The sequence below is a fragment of the Petromyzon marinus genome, chromosome 35, assembly GCF_048934315.1.
Source record: "Petromyzon marinus isolate PM22_M1 ecotype Great Lakes invasive population chromosome 35, UKy_Petmar_22M1.pri1.0, whole genome shotgun sequence".
NCBI classification, from domain to species: domain Eukaryota; kingdom Metazoa; phylum Chordata; class Hyperoartia; order Petromyzontiformes; family Petromyzontidae; genus Petromyzon; species Petromyzon marinus.
Window position 1 is genome coordinate 8,005,236 of NC_133701.1, and position 27,098 is coordinate 8,032,333.

General features: G+C 49.4%; 1 protein-coding gene across 12 annotated transcripts in view; it reads left to right on the top strand.

The window, feature by feature from the left end:
- Positions 1-23,306, top strand: part of LOC116948926 (3',5'-cyclic-AMP phosphodiesterase 4C-like) — a 312,029-nt gene extending 288,723 nt beyond the window's left edge. For all 12 annotated transcript variants that reach the window (XM_032966196.2, XM_032966198.2, XM_032966200.2 and 9 more), the window contains 8 exons: positions 2,759-2,937; positions 4,479-4,577; positions 6,295-6,459; positions 7,416-7,515; positions 10,248-10,402; positions 12,869-12,991; positions 13,914-14,096; positions 16,186-23,306. In XM_032966196.2, coding sequence (XP_032822087.2) covers positions 2,759-2,937; positions 4,479-4,577; positions 6,295-6,459; positions 7,416-7,515; positions 10,248-10,402; positions 12,869-12,991; positions 13,914-14,096; positions 16,186-16,821 — 1,640 coding nt within the window. In that variant the 3' untranslated portion in view covers positions 16,822-23,306. The remainder of the gene's footprint in view (positions 1-2,758; positions 2,938-4,478; positions 4,578-6,294; positions 6,460-7,415; positions 7,516-10,247; positions 10,403-12,868; positions 12,992-13,913; positions 14,097-16,185) is intronic.
- Positions 23,307-27,098: the final 3,792 nt, after the last annotated feature.

The window sequence follows — 27,098 nt, forward strand, 5'->3', positions numbered from 1 at the left end:
ACATTTAATATAGCCGTATTTTTTTGCGTAGTCGAACAGCAGTTAGTTGTTAAGCACCATGCTCTTGTGCGTGGATGACCGATATGCGGTGGATTTTTCAACGTATATATCAGGTATCGAACGTACATACATACGTATCAAAGCAACAAAATCAACGCATTCGGCAATGACAGTGCCCTGAAATAGAACAACAAATGCCTACAAAGTTTTGGGATACTGGCCCTGCTTAATGGAAAGATGGGATAATGACGAACAGGGCCACTGCCTGGAACATCGCTTTCGACGTGGAATATTTTTTTATTGTGCTTGTGCACCGCTGCCAGCACGATATCACAGGAAAGATTGTGATTAATACAGCGCAGATACGCTGCACTGGCTTTGCAGGCCTGCCTTTTAGAAATCAATGGCTTGCCTTTTCACACCTTCAGAGACCCCCTTTCACCACTCGTCTCCAGAGAGCCGGCACCCCGACAGAATCGCGCGTGCGCGCGTTACGCAAGGCGGTCAGCATAAATCTCTAAGAGGCTTTCAGAACACTCTAGAACTTGTTGTTTTCCCCGTTACTAGTGACCATCTCCACTGAGCGTCACAAGTGGAATGTTTGTATGTATCTTGTATGTACGTTGCTTGGATGGATGGACGTTGAAATTATTTCCCGCTGTACATAGTCGACAGTGCTAATCGGAGGTTGCGGGGGAAGGACAATAAACTGAACACAAAAACGCAGTTGTAAAGAAATGGGTTTTCAATCTGGATGATTTAAAAGTGTAGAGCTCCAGTGGCTTCCTAATATTGGAAGGAAGAGCGTTCCAGACAGCCGTGGAAGCGCACCTGAAAGCGCGCGATGCGGTGATCGTCTTTGTTCGATGGCCAGCCAAAAGCCGCTGCTGCTGCGAGGATGACCGGAGTTTGTGTGATGGTTTCTTCTTCTCCTCGACGAGATCGACGAGTTATAAACGAGATCAGCAAAGGTAGGCTCCACAGAAGCCGGGTTTCCTAACCAATCCTCGGTTTGCAAATTTCTAGAAAAATTATTCACAGCCCACTCAAGTTGATGCATATACATGTTGACGCTGGCACTACCGCTGTGAGTTTATCAGCGGCCGTGCCGTGCGGCTCAATGCGTGATCGCCGACGTTTCACTGCACGGCGCTGGGGAACCTTCTTTAGGAGCTGAAGTTCTTGGAATTCGGTTCCTTTGGCAATCGCTGAACGCCATAGGTGCCGAGATGAAATGGCGAGCGGGTCGACGAGGTGACAGCACGGCTGTTGGCGCCATTGGGTTGGGGGACCTTCTGTTGTTCTCGAAGGAAAAGCTACGTCTTTGGGAGACGTGCTTGTTTTCCGGAACTGAATTTCTTGACGTCGTTCTTTCTGAAGGAACTCCCTGCCAGGCACGCGGAGCGAAACGTCGGACGTCATGCCGCGCAACCCGAAAACACATCGGAGAGCTAAACCACCTTCGTAATTAACGCCAAGGAGCTGGGGGTTGGGGTGGGGGCGATGCTGGGAAAGCGATCACTGCAAATGCTGTGACAGTGATGGCTTGCCATGTCACGGTGCTACCCAAGTCGTGGTTATTATTATTTATTATTAAAGGAGATGTCACGCGGCGGCCTAGTCGGACACATTTCTGGACGGCCACGCTTATTATTGGCATGCCTGCGCCACAGCGAAAATGTGAATCAGCTGTCAGATGTTGTGGGAGGTGAAGGGGTGCGGGCGGGTGGTGGTGAAGTGTTGGTGGAGGGAGGGCTCTATTTTAAAAGATGTCCGTGGTTGACATCCCGGGAGACTCGCTTAGAGGGGGGGATGTGCTCTCCACTGATTGGATGAGCGTGCCCCATGGGGCCACACGTACCAGTGTAAGCGTGCGTCATAGGAAATCCCTTGCCGTGTGATGTCATAGGTGTGTGTTTCCATTGCACGCATGGGCACACGCGTGCAAGGTGCGGCGTTGCAGCGCGCACACGTACGCGCGACGCGTGTCGCGGATATCCTGCTACGAACATGCTGCGACTATGGGATTGTAACGCACGCGCACGCCAGTGGGTTTGACGTGTCTTTTGCAAGAGTGTGCCGCGACCGCGTCCTCGGCTCGGCTGAATATGAATGAATGTTATGCATTTGTTTAAAATAAATCGATCATCTTGTTACCCAATGCCAACCCTGTTCCTGATTTTACACCAGAGAGCAGTGCTCCACGAAGGCCCCTTCGTATGCCATGTGGGTCACGGGGGTCGGTTGACCCTACTTCACCTCGCTAGTAGCATTGAACCCGGCCATATCTAACATTGGTTTGCGAATGATATTTGGACCGGTCACAGGCTCTCCCCCCTCAGGGAGTACCCGCCGCGGGTGTGCGAACATCGGCGGGTTGGGCAGGCAAAGGCGGCATCGTCGGTGACGGCCACAACACCCACCGTGCCCAGCCTGAGCACGTGCTCGCTCACAGCTCATTTCAACACGTCCACCTCTGTGACTCGTAGCCGATTGTTGGTGCCGGATTTCGTGAGCAGAAAATATGTGTCGGCGCGCTGAAGCGGTGATACGTTGGCACGTTCGTCCACGCGATAACGCCGTCGATTGGCTTTCGCCGGGGCGGCGGAGGGTTTAACGACACACATTTTCCGGACGTGACCTGAACCATAAATCAATTATGAATCGCTAATGGCACCGTGCCCCGTGTCCCCTCCCCCCTCTTACCACCGCGACGGTTTATTAATGTCTGTTTGTGTGTAACGGCTGCGTCGTACAGACAAGCAGCATGAGGTGGAACTTCCGGCGCCGACGACCAAAGAGAAGGAGAAGAAAAAGTCGCGACAGCCCATGTCGCACATCAGCGGAGTCCGCAAGCTCACGCACAGCTCGAGCCTCACGCACGCCTCCATCCCGCGCTTCGGCGTCAAGACCGACCAGGAGGACACTCTGGCCATGGTGAGCTTCCTGACCGCCTGTCACGGTCACTCTTGTCCCCTTGTGCGAGTGTTCCCGGTCACACCTGTGTCTGCGTGCCTGTGTCCCAGTCGCTCTTGTGTCCGTGTGCCTGTCTCTCCCAGTCGCCGTTGTGTCTACGTGCCCATCTGTGCCAGTCGCTCTTGTGTAACGTTGGGGAGCTGGAGGGGACCGACCCCCCCCCCCTCCCTGCTGAAGACTCAACCCCACTGCTAAAAGTCTAAAAGGCACCGCTCCCTTTATCGTACACACGGAGAGAGAGCATTGGCTGTGTGCACCCATCTATAGTTAAATTTTTTATGCCCCTTTAAACAAGGTCACGCTACAGGGTCGCGTATACACCCTGGGCACGTGCCCAGCGTGTCACGTCTCGCTTAATCGTATCTTGAAGTTGTTGCTGAACTGGAGTAGGTTTGCACGTGACTTGTTAGTCGCAGTCAGCGGCGAGAAATGTACTGGATGTGGTGTGCCGGGTACATCAACGTGTTCTGGGCAGACGATCCCAGGCCGAGGTTACGACAGTGTTTGTTCACTCGTTCCCGTACGTCCCGGTTGCTTTTGTGCGTGTGCGCATTTTTTGTCCCAGTTCTCGTGTATCGGTTGCCTCTCTGTCCTGTCCTGTCCCCCCCCCCCCCCCCCCCCGGTGGTGTGAACGCGGCTGTCCCCGCCTCGTTCTCGTATTGCACGCCACGTGTTTTTTCTCCCCCGTCTGCCAAACTCTGCGGGTCACTTTCTGCCTTTCCTTTTTATTGAAAAGCCGCAAATCCCAAATGAAGAAATAACCCCCCCCTCCCCCAAGAAAAACATTCGCCACGTTCGTCATTACAGCACTGCCTTTTCGTGACGGAAACAAATCTGTAATAAACTAAATGTTTTTTTTGGGCACTGGCCTCTTTTGCAGAAGGTTAGCCTATTATATATTGATGTTTTTTTTTCTTGACATCGGCAGGGCTAATGTCGAATGTGGCGAGTAATTTTATTTATTTATTATTTGTGTTTGTGCACTGCTGCCAACTCAATCCCTTAATACTTAGCAATACCTGCTTTACTGTTTTGTAAATACTGTCGTACGTCAGTAGCCACTTTTGTACGTCATTGCCCGTATGGAAAAAAAAAAATCAACCTCATTTCTTCAAGCGAATTTCATTGTAATTGTGTTCTGTTCAAAATGGGAATTAATATATTTGCGTGTCATCATTATGAACATCATTTTAACTCCCATCAGGGCAACATGTTATTCTACCGAGATTGCCACAAACCAGATGTGCGTCTATATCTGAACTGGCCCTAGACCTCCGCCAGGTCAACTAGGCCTCTAAATGTGTAATCGAGCGCTGCGTGTAAACCTTTGGTACTGGAGAGACACAGGCGGCTGGCCACGCGACTCTTGTTTCGGCGTTGCACGCTAACGGGCACTTGCCTCGGCCGTGTGTGTTGCCTATACGGGGGATCTTTGCATTTGTCTTGGTTTGCGATGGCTGACGCGGCGCCCTCCGACCCCCCGTGTGCTTTGTGTTCGCCAGGAGCTGGACGATGTCAACAAGTGGGGGCTGAACATCTTCCACGTGGCCGAGTTTTCGCAAAACCGACCGCTCACCGTCGTCATGTACGCCATCTTCCAGGTACGCTCGCGGACTCTTCGGGCCATTATCATTGTCGTGCCAAGGTGTCAATGACACATGCTCAGGTTTAGGCCTCGCACTTTGGATGCACCGGCGGTGGCAGACTGAGACCCAGGCTCACTCTGGTAGTAAGTGGGTGCCCTGCCAGCGAACAGTTCCTCAGCGGTTATTGGTCAACTTACAGATGGGTTTCTCAAACGTTACCCTCCCCCCCCCCATTTCCTGATAAGTTCCACTCCCCTATACTTGTACGAAATCTATGAAACTATTGGATACTGGGTTGGCACTCTGTCTACTCTTGATGCGGTAGTGTGTGTTTATTGGGTGCGGCACGGCACACCCCCTAGTATGCCATGCCGTGCCAGGCTTTATAGGTGATCACTCACAGCACTTACCCAAACAGTCTGTTCAGGCTATACGGGGGATCTTTGTCTTTATTATCGGCACAATCAGCATTGGTGGCAACTTGTTTAAGGGAGAAAAGTGCTAACTCACACGTGGAGTTTTTGTTAAAGATATCTCCCTCATATTTGTGGGGTTTCTCTAGTCAGGAATATTCCAAACATCCAAAGCAAGATCCTTCTGAAAAAGGATCCTGCTTGGGGTACCTTAAGCATCAGGTTGACGCTTTCCTGGATATTCAAAGCTCATTCGGTAACCAGGAGGCCAATTATCGAGTGGTCTCCATAAGAGTCCGGGCAACCGAGCGGAAGACCTAAGTGTTCAGATGTCGTGGTGCTGTCAGGGCAGACCGTGGAGGTCGCTGTGTGTCTACCGCGCAGCAGCTGCGGGATCTGGCAGTGGGAAGAACGCATTGGCAATGAGGTGGAGATTTAGAGTATTTTGGCTGCTGTAAATTTCAAGGTGATGAGCGACTTCGTTGAGCTATCATCCGTGATAGCCAGGTCGCTTCTGAAAAAGAGCTTTTGAAGCTCGGTGAGCCCTTAATAGGTAAAATAACAAAAATGTAAAATTTTGGTGGTGGCATCATCGGCTTTGGGCCATGATGACCTCTTGACCTCGATCTGATATTGTAAAGTTTGTGTGAGATCAGCAAGGTATTGTCGTTCGTTTGTGGCAAGCTTCATTGCAACAGAACCTTTGAAACTAAAAAAAGTTAACTTCAGTAATCGCTGGTCACTGATAAGTTATAGAATCATTCATGTGACACAGATTTCTTTACAACAGTGTGCAGTATTAAAAAAATCATCATCAGCACCAGCTGTGATCTATCAATTTCTGAATGAAAACCTGCCCAAGCCAAGGCCTGTTCCTAATGGGAATGCTTAATTAATGAATGAATGGTTTAATGAATTCATAAATGCATGAATGCATGAGTGCATCAATGGATGCATGAATAATTTAATGGTTGAATGCATAAAGAGGTGCATGGATCAATGAATTGATACACTAATTAATAAATGCATGGATGAATAAATGCGGGGATATGATGAATGATTGCATAAATTAATGCATTAATGAACGAGTGAATGCTTGCTTGAATGATTGAACGAACGCACGCGCTCAAATGTTTCCAGTGTCTCTCTGCCGTTTAAAATCTTTGGGGGGAGTGGCCAAACAACCGACACCCACGAAGGCCAAAAGTGGCTGCGATAACAACGGAGCATCACAGCCCCCCCCCTCCCCTCCCCACTCCGCCCACCACCCCAAACACCGACACGTGGGAGCACTCACATCCTCCTTTGACCCCGGGCAGGAGCGGGATCTGCTGAAGACGTTCCGCATCCCCGTGGACACGTTCATCACGTACATGATGACGCTGGAGGACCACTACCACGCGGACGTCGCCTACCACAACAACCTGCACGCCGCTGACGTGGCGCAGTCCACGCACGTGCTGCTCTCCACGCCCGCGCTCGACGTGAGGGGCCGCTCCTTACGCGCGACGTCACCTCGCGGTTTGCTTTTGTCGCGTGTCGCGATGACGGCGTTCTGCCATTTCGCCGTTTCTGAAAGACGCGGTGGGGGGGGCGGGTGGCGGGGAAACCGCGTGCCGTGTTATCGGGGGACGTGAAAGCGGCGCCGGCGGGTTAGGAGCCGTTTTGCACCGCCCGTCGTAGCAGCAGAGGCTCGCGGTTCGTGTCCGGCAGGCTGCCCTGGTTATCCGCCGCGGGCACGTTAGCGGTAAAATAAAACGTGGCGCCGTCTGCGTCGCAGTGGACGTGAAAAGATCCCCGTGAGACGTCACTGGAGAAGGGGCGAGGCCGTCCTGTGCCGGGGGCGTCGTGGTACCATTTGTTTTCCGCTTTTGAAAAAATAACGCCGCAAATTACTTTATTGGGATTACAAATGGCAGACATCTCCCCCCCCCACCCCCCCGCCTACTTTGAAACTGCTGCAGACTGTCTGTGAAATATAGCACTATAAGAATGGCACGATTACCAAATGTGCTAAATTATTATTAGCACAGACTACGGCTACAGTCATTTTGAAACTGCTCTTTATGTAACACGCGGTGCACTATTTCGCGGTGCCCTGTTCCATATTGAGCCGAGCAATTAGTCAAAGTCTGTTACATGTGCTACAAACGGCATATTGCCACCGTCCGACCATCTTGACGCAATCATAATTTGCATTGATGTAGCATCTTAATCTTGTGAGCATCTCTAGACGCTGTAAAGAGGCAACTCATTGACATCAATTAACACGGAGCAAGCATCCAACAGCAACGAATCTCATAGCCACGGTGACCAATCACACTTTACTGTAAAACATAACGTCGAACCGGGGAGTTTACATGGGATAATAAGCGATCTGAGCACGGAGCGGGCTTTTTTTTTTGGCGCACCGCTAACGGTCGTCTCGCCCTCCCCGCAGGCCGTGTTCACCGACCTCGAGATCCTGGCGGCCATCTTCGCGAGCGCCATTCACGACGTCGATCACCCCGGAGTGTCCAACCAGTTCCTCATCAACACCAGTAAGTTGTCTCCGCGTCGTATTGCCCGAACGGGCTGTAGGGGCAAGTGTTGTTAGCGAGCACCTGTGAAGGCCGGCAAGGCACACGAGGTGGTGGGTGGCCAGCAACCATGCCCGGCTGCACTGGTCTCCCTCGTGACAATGTTTACACACCACACCAGGTACTCATTTGAGGCTGAGTCGACCTAGGGAAAGGACAGATAATCATCACTACCACTTCCCCCTCGCACCATACCCGTCTTCACGAACAATGCATTAAGCCTATGTATAGACTATATATATATGGGGCGCCACGGTTGTAAGATGTTAACTACCTCGCCTGGTATACAGGAGAATCGTGGGTTCGAGTCTGAGATTTTTCTCTGGCTCCTCCGGTTTTTCCTTCCACATTTAAAAACATCCGGTTTCACGGTATTTGGCTGCTATAAATTTCCACGCAATGAGCCACTTCATTGAGCTATCATTTGTGATAGCCAGGGCGCTTCTGGAAGCGAGCTATTTAGCTCAGTGGGACTCTTTTGGTAAAATGAAAATAGTTGAAAATCCGTTTTTTATTCATGGAATCAAGAGGTGAGGGTTTGTTATGTCTTTTTTTAGCACTTTCTAATTTTAGCGCTGGTCAATCTGTGTGTCGGTGTGATGCAGCGCAGCTATCACGGACACCCTTGAACAACCTAAAAATAGGTGGCTTCAGATCAATGGATGTCACATGCATTAGCTTGAATCGGGGTGCCTGCCCGTGTGAGTGCCCGGTGTTGGGGAACACACGTAGCCTTGACTCTCCATCCGAACTGGGATATTTCTAATTCACAGAGACATTTTTCTCGTGAACCGTTTGTTTTAGAATTTGATGCCGAGTCATATGTACCGCTGGACTTGTTTCTGCAGTCACAATCTGTTAACACGTAGCAAGAAAGTTTTGCGAGCCTTTTGACTATTCTTTAAACTAAGCACAAGCACGGGTCGTTGAAGTGGAACGATGGTGCAGTGGTCAACGCTGTGATCCTTGTGACCCGAGTTCCTTTTCCCGGAGATGGCTAACGTGTCACGGACGAGTAGACGTCTCAACCGGTCCTGTGCTTCACCAACCCACATTGGCGAGCGTAGCGAAGTATGGTCCAACGACTACTGTCTGTGATCAACTTGGCATGAGGAGTCCCTTTGTCCAGCAGTGAATATTTACCCAAGGGATTGAAATTATTTTTTATTATTTATTATTATTCGAGCAACTTAAGAAGTGTTTGCCTCTTGAAACAAAAAAAACATTAGCACGAATGCACTTTTCACGAGAAAGTGGAAAAGTAAAAGAATCTTGAAACGGGAACACTTGCGTTCGACAAAATGAAAAGTTCCATAATGGATGGGGAGGTAGAAGGGAAACGCAGTATTGACGGCATGCTTTAAAATAGGTCGTCTACTATTGAACCGTCTGGCAAGATAGCAGACAGTAAATAGACACGGCTTCGGAGTCGTGCAATTATAGTCGGCAGGTGCCCCGATCTGTCTGCAAAATCATTATTCCATTTTTGTAATCGTCGTGAATTAAAAAAAATTCGTCACTCGATTCTCACCGGAAAAACAATTAATTATCTGCCACATTTTATTCAACACATGAGAGCGTTAACTAGTTAAGTTATCAACTTGCGCGTTGAATAAATAAATCTGGCCGCATTCCGTTGTCCCTACACAACAACTCGGCAAGTCCTGGGCTAGAGCTACAGGAGACCAAATAAATCCTCGTGGGCTAAATGCAGTCCGGCTTTTTTGTGTTCACTCTCTGAGTGTTGGGACTCCTCTGTTCACTGGTGAAATTGTAAAACGAACGAAACGCAACATCCGTCGATTGATCGGAGAGAAAAGCCGTGCTGCATCGGTACCTGAAAGACGAATCATTGCCCTTCCTCAGTCTAAACGGGCAGACCCTTGATCATCGTTCCTTTCTCAACGCGCACCTTTGCTCCGTGATCCAGCACGTGGCATTTTGCAAAAGTGATAACTCCGCAAATTAAGTTTGTTTATTTTGTTTGCTTTGTTGGTTGTTTTTTTGTGAGTTACGGAACATTGCCTTCCTTATATGTCTGTCCCATGTGCTTATTTGGACTCGGTAAAAACAGAGCAGTTCACCGTACAACGGCCTGTTACCCGGGACTTTTCTATGTTCAGCTCTTACAAGCTTCACGGTGTGAGATGAAGTCGGCATGTAAAACGTGCTTCTGAAAGCGGTGCAACAATCCGCCGCTTGCGTCGCCGCACGGCCAATGTTACCCTTCACGTTCCCGATCTACGTTCTCGTGTTTCCGGTAAAATTTCTTGGCGGAGTTTGGGCCGAAAGTGTTGGCCTCCGCCGACAGTGTGGCACGCCGCAATATGGCCTGTTGCACGCACGCGCATACGACGTCACTGGTTATGTCCAGTGACGTGCATCCACGCGCATGTGTGCGTGCAGATGAAGCGAGTGCAGTCTGGGGGAGCGGTAGCACGGTGGTTCGTGCCCTGCGCTACGGACCCGGCGCCCCGAGTTCGCTCACGGCCACAAACACCAGGGACGATTGTCTGAACTGATCCTGGGCCTGCCTCGAGATCGACTCAACCTCAAATGAGAACCTGTCGCAGCGTGTAATTGCATCGAGAGACAAAGGCGGCCGGGCGCCCGCTAAAAGCACTTGCCCCCACTCCACCTGTTCAAGGCTAAACGGGGGCTATCTCCATCCGTGCGCGTGTGTGTACGCGCAGATTCGGAGCTGGCGCTGATGTACAACGACGAGTCGGTGCTGGAGAACCACCACCTGGCCGTGGGCTTCAAGCTGCTGCAGGAGGAGAACTGCGACATCTTCCAGAACCTGAGCAAGAAGCAGCGGCAGACCCTGCGCAAGATGGTCATCGACATGGTGGGTGTCGCCTCGTGTGGCCTCCGTGCCGAGGAAGATTTCGGTCGAATGAAAATCGAGCGATCGGTCCGTTTCGAGGCGCAGGGGGCTGTCGCGAAGGTGTGTTGTGCCGTACTCGGGAGGTGGGGCGGGCCGATGTTTCTTCAACCAATTAGGTCACAGGCTGGTTGGTAATACTCTCAACAATGGCATACTCGATAATACAGGCGGTTTCCAGTTTACGACGGTTCCGATCTATGACGATCCACATTTACATAATGCCGCCATGGAACGATTTTAACGAAGCGTCTTCCGACATGACTCCGAACACATTTTAACAGTCAGTCTGGTTCCCGATGTGACTTGGCGTGGAGCTTTTGTGATTCTCAAGTGGTTTTTTTGTGGATTTTTTACGACTAAACCGAGTTAAACATTCGCTCATAATGTTTCTACTGTTTGATATTACGACGATCCCACTTACGACGGATTTCCGGGAATGCCACCGTGGTGGCCACGGTAAGATGTTAACTACCTCGCCAGGTATACAGGAGGGCGTAGGTTCAATCCCGACCCTGACGCCTGCTGCTGTATATTTGGAGTTTGCATGGTCGCGTGGATTTTTCTACGGTTCCTCCGGTTTTTTTACCTCCACATTTATAATCAACGTGTTTGAAAGTATTTGGCTGCTGGAAATTTCCACGTGATAAGCCACGTCGTTGAGCTATCATTTTTGGCCAGGTCGCTTCTGAAAAAGCGCTATATAGCTCAGTGGACTGTATCTGGTAAAATAAAAATAGTTTATATTCTTGGTTCTTTCGGTAAAGTCACGTAGAAGGGAAACAATAAAATAATAAACATATAAAACAATACAATTCTCACGACGTTTCGACTGCAACACAAGCAATCATCATCAGGTGTGAAAACCACAGCAAGAAAATTTGTGACTTGGCGTGCTGTGGTTTTTCACACCTGATGATGATTGCTTGTGTTGCACTCGAAACGTCGTGAGAATTGTATTGTTTTATATTTTTATTATTTAATTGTTTCCCTTCTACGTGACTTTACCGAAAGAACCAAGATTATGAATCCCTGCAGTGACGAAAGCTTTAAATAAAAAAATATTTTAGTTTAGTTTGAGATCAGGTACTCTTCTGTCAAGCAGGTCGAAAGCCCACCACTCAGGTCCGTTATATCTCTCATGCATCAATTACCAGCCGTTAAAACACGGTTGGAAACTAGTGTCTGGATGTTTTCCGGGCTTTCCCTTTTCACAAACTCAGTTGAAATCGTGAGTAAGCCCTTGTGCAGTGGTAAACGGCCAGCGGTGACCGGGAACGCAGAGGTGTTGGTCAAACCAACGCCCAGTGTGAAAGGCCAGCCTTAATAGGTGCTCGCTAACAGTGCTGGGTCTGTTAGGGTAAACAGAGGCATCTATATTTACATTTTACACACGGTCACAGAAACTGCCTTCCCCAAAGCCCCCCTAACACACGCCCATTCTTTGAAGCACACGCACGCGCACACACACACACACATGCACGCGAGCGTAAACGTACACGCGCTGTATAAACGCGCGTGCAGCGCTATTGTTCAGGGCAGATATGATGGCTATTGTTGTTGCCGAGATGTGTAGGAGATTGCACTCGGCCTCTTCAGCCTGTTTATTTGTTCTTTGCCCCAGATATAAAAAAAAAGTTCAACTATCGCCGCCCGTCGCAACACCTGACAATGTGGGCTTTGTTTCCCGACCGGTGAACTTGGCGCGCGACCATTTGGCGGCCGTGAGCCTTTTCGTCCGTAATGTTCACTCGGAGGCTGCCGACTTGCTCTCCAGTAGCACCAATCACCAAGCCGTGTGCAACCATTAAATCCATCCATTCATTCTCACATCCATCCATACATCCATTAAGCACGTGGCATTCTCTTTCCATTAATCCATTCTCCATCAATGTGCTTACCCAATCGCTTGCTTATTCGCTCAATTATTTAGCTTTGTGTCCAGGTCAAACCCCGAGGGGCCTGTTTTACATTATATTGTGGTCACAAGTTGAGGCTTGACACTTATAATGAGGGGCAGTATTGGTTAAAATTTGACACGGTGGTTTTATTACGTGTGCCCACGTGGTGTGGTGTAGAGATCACAGTGGTTCGCGCATTTCATTATAAACCCGGAAAATCTGAGTTTTATTCCTGGACATGGCTAACATCGGTGGCGAATTATGTCAGAACCGGTCCTGGCACCCCCCTCTCGCGCCTTACCCGCCTGCACTGACCACCGTGGTGAAGTATGGTCAAACAACCCTCATGACAGACGCAGCATGGAAAGGCCATCGTCTAGCAGTGGATTAACATAGCGCTGAACATTATTATTATACTCATTAAAATATCTACAAGACCCATATAAATTACACATCTCTATCGGTGTTCATACGCACTAAGGTTTAAACAAACATGAATAATACATGACATGTGTGTCCTCATGTGCAGGTTCTGGCCACAGACATGTCCAAGCACATGAACCTTCTGGCTGACCTCAAGACGATGGTGGAGACCAAGAAGGTGACGTCCTCAGGTGTTCTCCTGCTGGACAACTACACCGACAGGATACAGGTGAGGACTGAGCACCCACTGAGAGCCGTGTACGATAGAGGAGGGCCGCTGAAGTTTGCTTTCCCCGCCTCCAGAATTTCTCGATCGAACATTGTTGTCCGATTCGTGATGCATTCGCGTGATATGAATCGTGTGTATTTTTATTAGTTGCCTTCGTCATGGGATCCGTGCTTCATAGGGATCTGTTTTACGGCAATTAAAATCAAATGCATTTGACACATCCTTGTCCGTATGTACGTTGAACTTCTTTTGCACCATATGTAGCCAACCGTGCTAATCGGAGGTGCGGGAAATATGTTTACATATTGGTCCAACTCGTCACCCAATGTCTGATTGATATTCCTGAAACTTAATCTGCAATTGTGCTGTATGATCGGTCTAAAGATAATCTCCCCGAGCCGACGTACGCTGTATAGCCATGTATTTAACATTCATATCCTGGCCTCTTGAGTTCTCCCCTGGATTAAACAAATAACTTTGAATCTTGAAAGTGAATTAAAGTTTGGATTTGTGCAGCATCTATTTTCGCTATCGGATGCCCGGAGATAGAGAGAGTTGGGGGGTGCGGGCGGCGGCAAACTGGGCGAGTCGCCACGTGGCTCATGGGAACATCGTCGTGGTCCTGGTAGTGTAGCGGTTAGCGTGCCGACACGAGTTTTGAGTCCCGCTCACGGCCAATACCAGGTGGCGTTTATCTGAGCCAGTCTTGGGCCTCCCCGAGGTCAACTCGGCCTCAAACCAGTACCTGGTGCAGTGTGCAAACATCGGCATTAGCGAGACAAAGGCGGCCGGGCATGGTATTCGCCACCCACCCCCTTGTGTGCTGTGCCGGCCTTCATACGTGCTGGCTAACAGTACCTGCCCCAGCAGTCTGTTAAAGCTATACGGGGGATCTTTGTCTTTGGCGGCGGCGGCATCGCAGGTCCTGCAGAACATGGTGCACTGCGCCGACCTGAGCAACCCCACCAAGCCGCTGGACGTCTACCGCCAGTGGACGGAGCGCATCATGGAGGAGTTCTTCCGGCAGGGCGACCGGGAACGCGAGCGCGGCATGGAGATCAGCCCCATGTGCGACAAGCACAGCGCCTCCGTCGAAAAGTCACAGGTGACAAACCGAGCGCCCCCGCGGTGGTGGTGGTGGTGGTGGTGCGCGCGGGGTCCGAGCGCAGCTCCAACGATCACAGTTGGTACAAGCGTGCCATGAAGAAGGGCCAGTGGCCCTGATGTCGCCTATTACTGTGGTGTTATTTATGAATGTGTCGAGTGGGTTTTTTTGTGAATTTTAATAACTCTGCGTCGCCTGGCCGGATAGTGCTAATCAGAGGTGTGGTGGAAGGACAACGAACTAAACACAGAAAGTAACAAGTTGGGGAAAATATAAAATAGGATAAATGCTATTGATTTCTCACTCCACTGCTGGTGGTGGTAGGGCCTCCACGAGAGGGAGGTTTAGAAAACGCTTTTACAAGTGTAACTTGGCCTACTCTTCCACGTCTTGGAAGAGGTGGGAGTACCCACACTTTACCACCGCCACACGCGACCTGCCGATCGACCAACTTAACTTGGGCGAACCAATTTAGACTGCTGGGTGGACAGAGGGCGCTGGGGGGGGGGGGGGGGGGGGGTGATTCCGGGGGGATGGGTGTTTAGAAACTTTCCCCCATTGTTTCAACTGCTGTGCCTGAAGATCTAATCGAACCAGCGACGTCTGGCTTTTGCAGGTCCAGTGTTCTGCCAATCATTACGCCGGAGGCAGTATGCGCTCGATGTGAAACGTGCAATGCTGCACCTTTGTGTTGAACAAGTGCCGTCTGTTCCAGGGGAGGAGAGATGTGTGTGAACTCTGTGTTGCCGCAACCTTGCATTACCTTCAGTGCGGGACAGAAATTTAAAAGAAATCGCCCCACGTGGCGGCGTGCAGTCGACGTGTTAAAATTACACACGTCTCGTCTTCCTTCGGTGGCTGTCTTAGATGTGTTGAGGGAGCACATGTTGTGGGGTATGCAAATTAGCGGGCCAATTTACATTTACAAATCATGAGCCTCGGGTACATTATGTGTTTCGCCGTTCATTTGTCTTCAATCAGTTCGAGAACGTTTTGCATTCGTTTACCACAATCAAGCCCGCGCGCGTTACGGTTCCAATTAACGATCGACGGTCGTTGGATCTGCGTCCGTCGCCAGCGCAGTGGATCTCGCCGAATGTTACAATCCCCGGCCGGGCGTTGCTCGTGCGTGTGCGGCGTGCGCTCGTCTCCCGTCGGAAGTTGTCGTTCATCGGGCGGCTTTGTGAACGCTTGGAGCGAACACTTGGGAAAGATTTTCGATTTAAAGCTTTCGTGACTGCAAGCATTCATCTTCTTTGGTTCTCTCGGTAAAGTCGCGCGTTATTTTATTCTCAGTCTACGTGACTTTACCGAAAGAACGAAAGAAGACTTTGGAAAGAGTGGAGGATTTTTCCCGAAACGTCGCTTATTTTATACTTTCTTCATTTTAAGGCCCACACAAGTAGTGTTATTGACGAATGTGCCGAGTGTTTTTTGTTGTTAGCTGGACTTGTGCACCACGGCCAACACAGCAGCAGCATCACCAACTTTGAAAGAGTAGATTATTTTGATTACGATGATTTGTGAATATGATTGTGGTAATAATAATATTCTTGTTGCTTCAATTGCTTCGAATGATGATGATGACGAGTCTAACAAAGATGGCAATTATTTATTTAACATGATCATGGTGATCATCCTGATACTGTTGCAGATTGTCTTGATGATGATATTGGTGCTTGAGTTATGATGGTGGGTGACGCTGATGATGACGATAATGTTGATGGGTGATGATATCATTGACAAGGATTCTTTTGCGGCTGTTACAGCATGTTTTGATGACCATGATAATGATGGTGACGATGACAGCGCTTGATTGATAACAATGATAATAATAATAATTACATTTCGACTTTAAACTTTCGTGACTGCAGGAATTCATATTCTTGGTTCTTTCGGTAAAGTCACGTAAATAGAAAATAGAAAAAAAAATCTAAAATGAAAATAAATAAAAATAATAAAATATTATTCGAATTGACGATAATGATGGTGACAGGACTACTTTATTGTAGAAGATGGCCGATGATGGTGATGACAATGATGGCGATGGTCTCACAGTGCCCGTCTATCTCTTCTGCCCCGCGCTCAGGTCGGCTTCATCGACTACATTGTGCACCCGCTGTGGGAGACGTGGGGCGACCTCGTGCACCCGGACGCCCAGGACATCCTCGACACGCTGGAGGACAACCGCGACTGGTACCAGAGCATGATCTCCGACACGCCCTCCCCACCGCCGACCCACAAGTCCCCCATGATGCCCGGGTCGGGCGATGGCGGCGGCGGTGGGGGCGGCGGTGGACCCGGCAGTGGCGGAGGTGGCGGTGGCCACTCCCTCGAGCCTGGGACCAACTCCTCGGTCGCGGTGGCGTCGACGGCGGGCACCGCCTCGCCGTCCGTCATCAGCATGCTGTCCACGCCGACGGCGACGACCGACCGCTTCCAGTTCGAGCTCACGTTGGAGGAGGAGGAGGATGGCCACGTCGGGGAGGACGAGGAGGCGGAAGACGAGGAGGAGGACGACGAGGACATTGACTCGGACGGGACGGAGCGTGGCAGCAGCTACGGCGGCGGCGGCGGCGGCGGCGGCCGGAGGGCGACACGCGCCGCCGTGTGCGGGAGGAAGTCCATCGCGATGGCCAGCGGACCGTGCGGGAGGTCGGCGAGCGTCTCCGACTCGGCGCAGTCGGACACGACGCTGTCTTGCGACAGCTCTCCCGACACGTAGTAGCGGCCGCGGGGCCCCCCCCCCCCCCCACTCCCGACGACTTGCACCCCCGAATCCCCCGCCCCGACAAGCGTCGAAAACCAAACGACGAGAACCCACTGACGTTGTAGTCGTTGCTGTGGCCGCCGCCGCCGCCGTTGGGCCGCCGTTGGGCCGACGCGATCGCCGTGGCTTCTGGGGTCGCCTCGCCCGCCCGCCTTGGCACGAGGGGAGGAGCTGCGGGGGTCCCTTCTCGTTGTTCTGTCGCGGCCCGACCATCGTCCCGATGGTCGCGCGACGTGGCCAGGGGTGAAATTGAAGGCCCTCTTTTGTGAACGCTCGCCCTGGCACGGTTGGCTTGTGACCACGTCGGATGACAAGAGCGGGAAGATGAGGAGGAAGTGAAGGAGAGAGCGAAGAGATGTTTTGTACAGTTTACCCATGCCCTCTGTATAAACTCCACCGATGACACATCGACTTCCTTGGTTTCTTTTGAAACTGGACGTTACACTTTTTACCTTTTAAGTTCACGGTAGCTGTGAGCATGCTACCACGTTTGCAATAACTTAAGACACACACGTATTCTTTATTTTTAGCTTTTGCTGTCGATCTCTCATGCCGAGGTCACCGAAGTGAGATCTTTAGATTATCTTCTGTTCTCCCACAAGTGACTGAGTGTACGTTGTGTCCCTCGCGACAACGCAAGACGTTTTTGTGTGTTCACAAAACAAACGTGTATGGTATGTTGTACTACCACGGCCCTCCAGACAGCAGAACGATGGCAAAGTATTACGTCCACCGAGTATTGAGAAAAATCTGCCTGCTCTTTCCGACTGGTCATGGCTCGCTTGATATCGCATTACTTAAGTTCCATCGTTCCTTACCCCCCCCCATCCGCCTCATGTATAATGCAAAGAGAAATGACCTAAGTACCAAAACGGATTGCATTTTTTTTGCTGTTGTACTAATCTGAATGAGTTGATCTGTCTTCCATCTATCTAATCCTGGCAACATGTCGATTCAAATCTACATGATTAAATTCACTATGACAAGTGCGCGCGCTATTACCGATATGTCTGTTTTCGTAAGGGTTACACAGGACTCGCACGCGCACAACACACATGTGGACGATGCCATCGGAATAGGCTGTGTACATTGGGTAAAGTGTGCGCGCGCGCGCGATCCAAAGTCGCGCACGCACACAGAAACAGGTTTATCTCCCAAAGTGGGTTGTGAGCGAAAGGGGGCGCTTGGTACAGGATGAATTGTGAAGTGGGCAGGGAGAGGAAACGGAGCGATCGGCAAAGTTTAGACAGCGTTCGGTTGACGTTTGCCTTGTTGACGAACTGTTTTGGTGCGTCTCGTCCAGTAGATTATTGAATTGAGGTGATGGATGGTGGGGCAGTGGGACGTCTTGAGTGCACTTTAATTCTCAGTGGTTCTGAAAAAGAAATATCAACCAAACCGACGCGGACAGATGAATACTAGTCAGTATCGAGTTCGTATTATTTGTTTCTTAAAAATATCTAACGATCATAAGTACAAAGGAAATACATCGACCAATGTGAAAATTCAAATACATTTCCTGTGCATCGTTTAGAAGGAAGTTTAAAAAAGAAAGTAGTAAACCACAAGATGTTTCCTATTTAGATGCCAAACTTCGACAGTTTCACACCTCATTTTTTTTGTAAAGAAGTTACGGCTGTGTTTTCATGTTTACACTTCAAACGGAGTTTCGGGGAGGCCTATTTTTTTTTGCCTATAACACAAGCCGTCGCAAACATTGTGCCTAATGTAATAAACCTGTCCAATTATAGGGTAACAGACACGTCTCGCACTCTCACGGTGAGAGGAAAACGCACGAAAAGAGCCCTGTGTGCTCGTATCGCAGCGCTCGCTGCCCCGGGGCATAGCTCCGTACGGGTCGGCACGGACGCAGAACGCGCGCGGGGGTGGTGGGTGGTGGTGGTGGTGCACGACGTGGCACAACTCACGGGAGCGAGCCGTATGGGGGTTCTCGAAACGTCGTCGAAATTGCGGTTATTCGTGAACGGGAAAGAGTTTTTTTTCTTCCTGTTTGTTTGCGTGATCCTGTGAATATACAGTATATCACTATATATACATAACGTGTGCATGTAGACCGTGACACCAGCAGGTCGAACATCTGGGGAATTTCGTGTTCACATGACGGCGGCTCGGCTGGGTGGCCTTTTGGGTTTGGTTTGGTTGACCAAACGCGACGGGCCCTCTGCGCGCTGCGTTTTCCACGTCGCGATTCTGCCGGCGTGGGCAGAGGTCAGAGCGTTATCGTCCGGCGGCCGAAGTCCCCCTCCCCCCTCCCCGCCACGTGAAACCAGTCTGGGTGAACACGTCCGCCTGTCGCATCCTTTATTCTCACGTGGCAAATCGAGTACAATTTTTTGTTTATTTTAATTTGTTTATACGGATGGTCCCGTTTTTTATCCAGTCCGCTTATTTGCAAGGAAGATCGGTGCTGCAACATCACCCACCCAGGGGTGTTACGTTACAGCGAGAACTCCTCTTATCCGGCGATTATTGGTGAGAGGGGGTGGGGGGGGGAGTGACGAACGACACGGGGATCCTATTATCCGCGATGCTATCTCCAAATTTACTGAGGGTAATGTACGGAAAAATATATATTGTTTGCCAATAGGACACATTGTCCCACAGGGGTGCAAGATGGGGAAAAGCCACGGTTGATAACGTACAGCTCTGGTGGATAACGAGAGCGGGCGGATAATAGGGTCAACGGATAAGAGCAGTTCCGCTGGAAACGGTTTGTGCGGCGAGGCAAATTTAAAAAAAGGGCAGGGCAGAAAAATCACCGCGCTGGGTATTTCTTGTTCGTGCGCAGCGAATATTTGATGGCACCTCTCCCTGAAACCCTTCCAGGCCCTGCAGACAACAACAACAACAAAAACCCCACACGCAGGCTCTCACAGGCGCCACCACTCGGCCCTTACACGCACACCGAATCCTCCTCGCAAGGATCGTTCGGCGGCTGCTGCCAGTTAGCAGCGGTGCAAAAGCCCCAATAGCAGCAACAACGCCGACAAAGCACTCCGACGCGTTCGTCACTAACACCGTGGCCTCGTATTTTATGCGGTGCCCTTCTTCGCGAGCGCATAAAAGCGTTCGCTGGGCACTGGAGAAGGGCCGTCGCCCCCTATACGTCGCGGTGTCATCGTATATAGTGTTCCCTTGTAAGGCCCCCCCCCCCAACGTGTTATTGACGAACGTGTCGAGTCGCTCGTACGAAGCTGCCCTCGTCGGCACGGCCCCCCCTCCAAAACTCCATGGCAACCCGCGGGGTAGTGGTGCGGGAGGATGATGCTGGAGGGTGATTAGTATTCAGTGGGTGCAGCCAGAGGGCTGGGAGAGACGTGCGAAGGCAACGGAGACACGAGCAGAATTCGCGCGCCGCTTTTTTTTTGTTATCGTCGATCCTCGACACGGCGCGTCGATGTGGGGTTTTTTTTCGAGAGAGAGAGCGAGAAGGGAAAACAATCCCATTAATACTATTGGAGTGTGGCTCGCGTTAACCAGTGTTAATTTGATTTTGGGTTTTTTTTGTTTACGATATTTCACGACGAAATGATTCGTCGGCGAAGTGTGGGTTGGTTTTATTTTATTTTTTCGGGTCAACGATGACTGCGGGGGGCTGTGTGACCGGGCGAGTCGACTGTGGGCCCTCCACCAGAGGCCGACCCGCGACGAGACCAATTTAACGAAGGGGGGCAGACGATGATAATTTAGAGACGTCGTTACAGATCGCAGTGCACCGTGTGGGGGGGGGGAGGCCACGCATGGCAATCGGCCATGCAGTGTATGTACAATCTATAAACAGATTGACTGAGTTCACGGATTCGCTGACCAGGGAGGAGGGGGGGCGGCTGCGACTCTTACATTGACGTGTAACATCTGAAAATGTGTGACTTAACGTTGAACTGCTGTAGTCGACTAAGCTGTAAAGGGCGACTTAAATTCTGCAGGGTTGCCATCTTGATCAAGGCTACGACGGGACGAGTGAAACGCAGACTAAATTAACACTGGTTACAGCCCAGTGGGCGACGTGACAGAGACACGTGGCTAGACATTGTTCTCAAGAGGAAGGAAACCGTGCTCCAAGTGTCGTAGTCCAAATACAAATTAAGATCAATACCCGCAATTAATTGCTTCTCAGTAATAACAATAATTGCCTTGACACGATTTCCCAATTCAAATAATTCGCTTCCCAAGCTGAATTTCCATTGTGTGGGCTTTCATCTGTTTAAATAGAGGTCGCTGAAATAGAACCATTGTTATTACCGCGGCAATAGCAGCATCGTAGTCGATGTGGGACACTGATGCGTCGCACCTTGCGTCGAATAATTCGCTCACGACACGAAAACCGCACAATGTTTACTTACAAAATGATATACGATCAGAGGCCCCGTAGCCAACGTTGTCCCACACCAGGAGAGGGAGTGTCACGAGCCAATGGAAGCGTATGAAGAAGAACGCCCCCCCCCTCCTCCGTGTTTTTTTTTGTGCAGACTCAAGTTTTGCATGCGATTGTCACAGCGATGATGCAGCCTGACCCCCCCGGGGGGTCCTGGTATTACTCTCGGTCACGGCCCCAGTGTGAACTTGGGAAATCCCCAGATTGGTGTTTGCTCAAAATGAGTGTGCCGTCACAAAATATAATATTTAAAAAAAAAACGTGCATTATATGGTTTTACATTGGTGTCAAAGAATATTCTCGCCATATATGCGTGTTCGTGTATATATACACTATGTATTTGCACTGTACATTTGTATATATATAGACATACATATATCTATACATATTTAAATAAGGGTAACCTCTTTTGTTGGTTGCACGATTATTATATCGTGACGCTCACCTTGATCAAATTAAATTTGATACCGTGTGGATTTTGACTTTTGTTTTTTTTATTAAAATGCTGGCACTTTTGTAAAAACATACACTGTGCATCCGTGGGTTTCAGTTGTCACTTCGCTCAAGACAGTACGTGAAGGTAACGACACACAAACTTAAAGCCAGCAATCTTTAATCCAAGTGCGTGCCATACATTTTCTTACCAAAATGAGCCGACGTACGATGCTCACGTCTAATTTCACTTTTTAACCTTTTAGTTCTCTTAAGAAGTCTGTCGTTTTCATTTTGTCTTTTCTTTTCACCTGTTTACAACTTTGTATTTATTGTACACATTTTATAACGCGGATTGTAAATACTGTAACTTCACCCGACTTCACCCCCACGCCCAATCACCCACCCCCCCTCTACCCCCATGCCACAACGTTGCTTTCAAACAAAAGATCGACTGCATCGGCTCAGTCTGGCACACACCAATCGGCAACCGTGATTGCTCACGAACGGCGGTCAACAACAGTTGCGTGGGAGCTTTCTTGCTCCTGCCCCCGACGTCGAAAGTGCACAAACATTTCGTAGGGGTGGGGAAGGAAGTAGGCGAGGAGGTTTGAACGCTCGGAAACGTGAATATCTGGAGAATGACCGACCAGTCGACTCCAACCGCGCGCGAGTGGGTCTTTCTGGACTAGAATAAAGCGTTGCATTTGCTTTAAACAAAGCGGGGGGACAAGGGGTGGTTGCGGGGAAAATGTTTCGCCGAGCTCCAGAAGTGAATGCACGGAGAGATTTGTATTATTGAACGTGCAAACCATATTGCAGCAGGAGAAAATAAAATTTAAAAAAACCCGATGTGTTTTCACAAACATGAAAATAATGTTTTAATCCACAAGCATGTTTGGCTTTGCAGGACAAAATTGTCCGGCAGGATTTGTTTTAAGTTCAAGCAAACACTCTGGGCCAGTTTCTGAAAATGTTGGGTCTCATCAGCCGGCTCCGGACTTGTTTAATCCAATGCTGCTGGCTTGCCAGGTGTTATTGGCAAGAGCATTTCACCTAACGGGGGGGGGGGGGGGGTTCTCATACGGTCGGATTTATAAACGTCTATACAGAAGGCAACTTCTGCACCATGCACAAATGCTTGCACCGTATGGGGGGTTGTGGGTGGTGAATTGGCCAGGGCGGATGTGTGACGTTACTCTAAAACTGTTAATGCACGACAACAACAACAACATGACAGCAGTCCACTTCATCAAATACTGCTGCTGCTGCTTCTGCTGCTCATGCCCCGTCCGTCGTCTAAAGCCATTGGTGGTGGTGGTGGTGGCTTGGCTCTGTGCACTGTGCAGGCATGGGTTCCGACAATCTTATTCTATGGTACAGTGTAAATGTACAGTATATCGTGCGTAGCGGAGATTTTAAACGAGAGTTGATTTTTTGTTTTGGGAGAGGTGGCGGGCGGGGGAATTCTTTTTATATATACAGTACACGACCAGAAGAACTTATGAGCATGAATATCCAGTAATATGTTACACCAACTGGCTCTCGGTAGTTTGTGCAAGGACTGTCTACACTCTTAAAAGCAATAAACACATGCTGCACACAACACGGATACATTTGTGTGCGTGTCTGTTTCACTTTCCAAACGCGGCTTTGAAAGAGTTTTACAAGCGTCAGCTCCGGTCGGTCCGTAATGGGGTGGGAGATGTTAACTACCTCGCCTGGTATGCAGGAGGTTATGGGTTCGATCCCGACCCTGTATATTTGGAGTTGGCACGTTCCCTCCGTGGTCGCGTGGACTTTTCTCCGAGTCCTCCGGTTTTTCCTTCAACATTTAGAAACGTGCGTTTAAGACTATTTGGCTGCCATAAATTCCCACGTGATGAGCCACTTCGTTGAGCAATCATTTGTGGCCGGGTCGCTTCTAAATAAAAAAAAGAGCTGTAGAGCTCAGTGGACCTTAACCTAAAAGTGTTTTTAAGTTTAACTCCTCGTGGAGATGACGCAAGAGCCGAGCTTTTGCAAACACTCGGAGTTGCCGGTTCGTGCGACAATTTTGTCAAATTGTTATTCGGGATTCTCAACGTAATAAACTAAAAAAAAATTGGCAAATGTGCCCATGACGTGACAACTTGACTCGATTGGCTCTGTCGTGTGGCGTAGGGTTATAGCAAAACATCGGCATTACACTTACATCTGACCCAAAAATAAACGATACCGTCATATTGGTTGTGAAAGTTTACGTGTAAAACCTGATACGAAGACAACTTTAGTATGGGGTTGGTGTTGGTCATAGGTCTCTCAGCCCAGTTGAAAATCGGATAAATTGAGTGCCAAAATGTTGTGAGACGTCGGCGCTAAAAGGAAAACCGCGTGTGTGGCTCTGCCGGCTGAGATGTCCTCACCCACCCAGGCAAGGGCCCACGATCCAAGCCTCGGCTCATTGCGACCGACGGGAGTGATAACGCTCGTAACGACGATTCAGCCATGAACGAAACCTTACTATAAATCTGCGTGGCTATTACGGACTTCCCGATCGAGAACTGGCCACACACACTTCGTAGGGTTGGGGAAAAAAAAAACTTCGGAAGACCCAAAAGCTGCACTTACAAATATCAATATTAATGTTGCCCCTCATAGCTCTACCCACGTGTTGACTTTCACACTGCCAGTGGAGCATATTAAAGGACAAACGCACGTTGGAAAAGCACCGCGTAATCCGCACACTTGCAATTTTTCTGTTTTATTTGCGTCCACATTTGAGGCCGGTCAGTCGGTGGCTTTTGAGTGCGACTTTCCATTGAAGGAACATCTCTTCGACTCGACATTTTACCGACACTGAGCTCGGTTACCCCCCCCCGTTAGGATTGCGTCTTCGGTCCGCAACATTGCACGCGTTCTAAATTGCATTGATACCATTCATTTGCTCCACGTTTCAATCCGTCAGATGGCAGCGACAGTTGATGCAACGTGAAGCAGTCACTGTCTTTCTTGCGTGTGGCAATGTTCTCGCAATTATAGTGATCTGCGGCCCCTTGTTCTTCGACCGCTGGATAAACGCCTCCTAACCCCATGTCAGTTGCATGTTTGGTGACAGGGAAACGGGGTCCAGAAATAATTGAACATCACTCGCCACTGATGTCAGGCATGGTCAGGAATCAAACTTAAAACCACCAGGTTCATAGTGCAGTGCACTAACCTATGCACCATCGCTCCTTTAGATCCCAAGTTTAGAAGGAATTGATGTGGGTGATCGGCAGGAGCGGACAGCATTGGTTAAAAAAAAATAGTCATCACCGGCCGTTACAAGCTTAATGGGCGCTGGTGGATCAAAAAATCCGCACTTGGAGTTAAAGGATAGCAAGCAAAATTGTGGCAATGGTGCTGATGTTGCAGGGTCCGCTCACTCGAGCAGGGTTGCCGCCTTTTCCACCGAAAGACGTAAATGGGGAACACATTTCTCAACCAGCCTGGGTCCTCTCGAAACCGTGCAGTGCACTTCATTAAGTTCAACTCAATCACACCACCAATGATCTAGGTACCGGACAAATCAATTCCGTGCCATCCGAACACGTGCTCAATTCCCGAACCGTACCGGGTCAAAAAATCCAGATGGGTGGCAGCCTTACAACTAACTACTACGGAGGGGGGTGGGTGTGTAATCATTGCACCGGTTCACAGTGGGTCAGGCAGTTTGTCACGGACCTCACATACAAATGGACCCAAAAAATATGGTCGGGGGGGGGGGCCTCAGAGGGGGCTTCATCTGGCATTTTACCCCCAGGCCTAAATAAAAAAAACCTTCCGGCGGCACTGTCTCCGCCTTCCTGTAAGGGGCGTGAGTCTACAAATCCCCGTGTATTTTGATATTAACTGCAGAGTTACCCGTGACACGAGTGGACGGCGCCACCTAGTGACAATAGTGATATCTGTCTAACACGGAAGCGTTGGCGATTAATGTTATAATATTCATAATTGGTTTCGGCGGGGGGGGGGGGTGTCAGATTATGAATTTTGCCGTGTCGGCTGAAGGAGGGTCTATGACACATTTTATTTACGCGATGTGACCCAAAAAGTCAATTGTGAACATATACATGCATGCACTAATTGTGTTGCCATGAAGCATGAAGGGTACGAGAAAAATATTTTGCTACCACGTATGAACAAAAATATTTTATCCCATCAGCCTATTGCTTCCAGCCCAATATTATCCAGCAGCATTTGTTTAAGCAAACGAATTCTGGATCGGTTTGAGCCTTCCGGGTCTCACCTGCAGAATCAGGCCAACTGCAAAAAGAGCTTTATAGCTCATCGGGTTCCTCCAGTATAAATAAATATGATCGTTCTGACCTAAATAGACGGCGCTCGAGAAGTCTGATGAAAAGGAAGGCGGCTTATGTGGGACATAACACAAGAGGGTCACAGCTGGAGATGCGATTAAGGTGATTCTTCAAAGAGTAAATGGAAGGGAAGTAGGAGATGGAGATGGATCAGCTGCTGGCACGATGTGAGAAGATGGATGGGACTCACCGTGCGAGATGCCGAAGTTTGTGAAAGATGGAAAGCATCTGTGATGGGCATCGAATCTGTAAGTATGCATGTTGAGCTTCTTCCGCAACGTACTTAGCCAAACCACGCTAATCGTAGGTGCGGGGGAAGGAAAACAAATTAGTTCTAAAGAAATTAGTTTTCAATTTCGATTGAAAAGTACACAGCTCCCAGTGGCTTCCACATACCGGAAGAGCGTTCCAGACGGTGACCAGTGCGTGGATGTGAAGTGCTGTGCCAATGACCGGCTCGAATATCACGCAAATCTGTTGTTAGCCGTGGCAGGGAATCAAACTCAGGTGGTTGGGTTCATAGCGCAGCGCTTTTTCCGCTGCTCGCTCACCCGCTCTAGATCCAATCAAAAACAAATGCAGTTGCGGGGGACAGGTTAGTGGAAGTTATGCAATTTATTTTTTAATTCATTTGATTTTTGCCACGGATGGGTTCCGTTTAGCCAGTTACCCGGCTGTTTGAAAAGGGAGATTTCGTGGTGCTGCGTGAGCTGAGAAACCACAAAACAAAGGCAAAGCATTTAACACTGCAGTGCGAAACCAACACACGTGGCATTTCACGGTCGTAAACGAAACACGTGCGACTCGAAAAAATAACTGAGTTGAAACATGATTAAAATTTGAGCTTCATCCATCGTAGGAAATCAGAAAAGTATTGATTTAATGTGAGTTTCAAGTGAGCAATCGATACAAATCTATCCACATGAACACAGTTTAACCGTAGGCTTTCGCGACCAATATCCATAATACAGATTTTGTTGGGGGGTGAGATCGTCTCTACTTAAGAAACGAAACTGGAGAACTTCTCAACAAATCTGTCTGTCGCATGATGAAGCTAGTTGTAA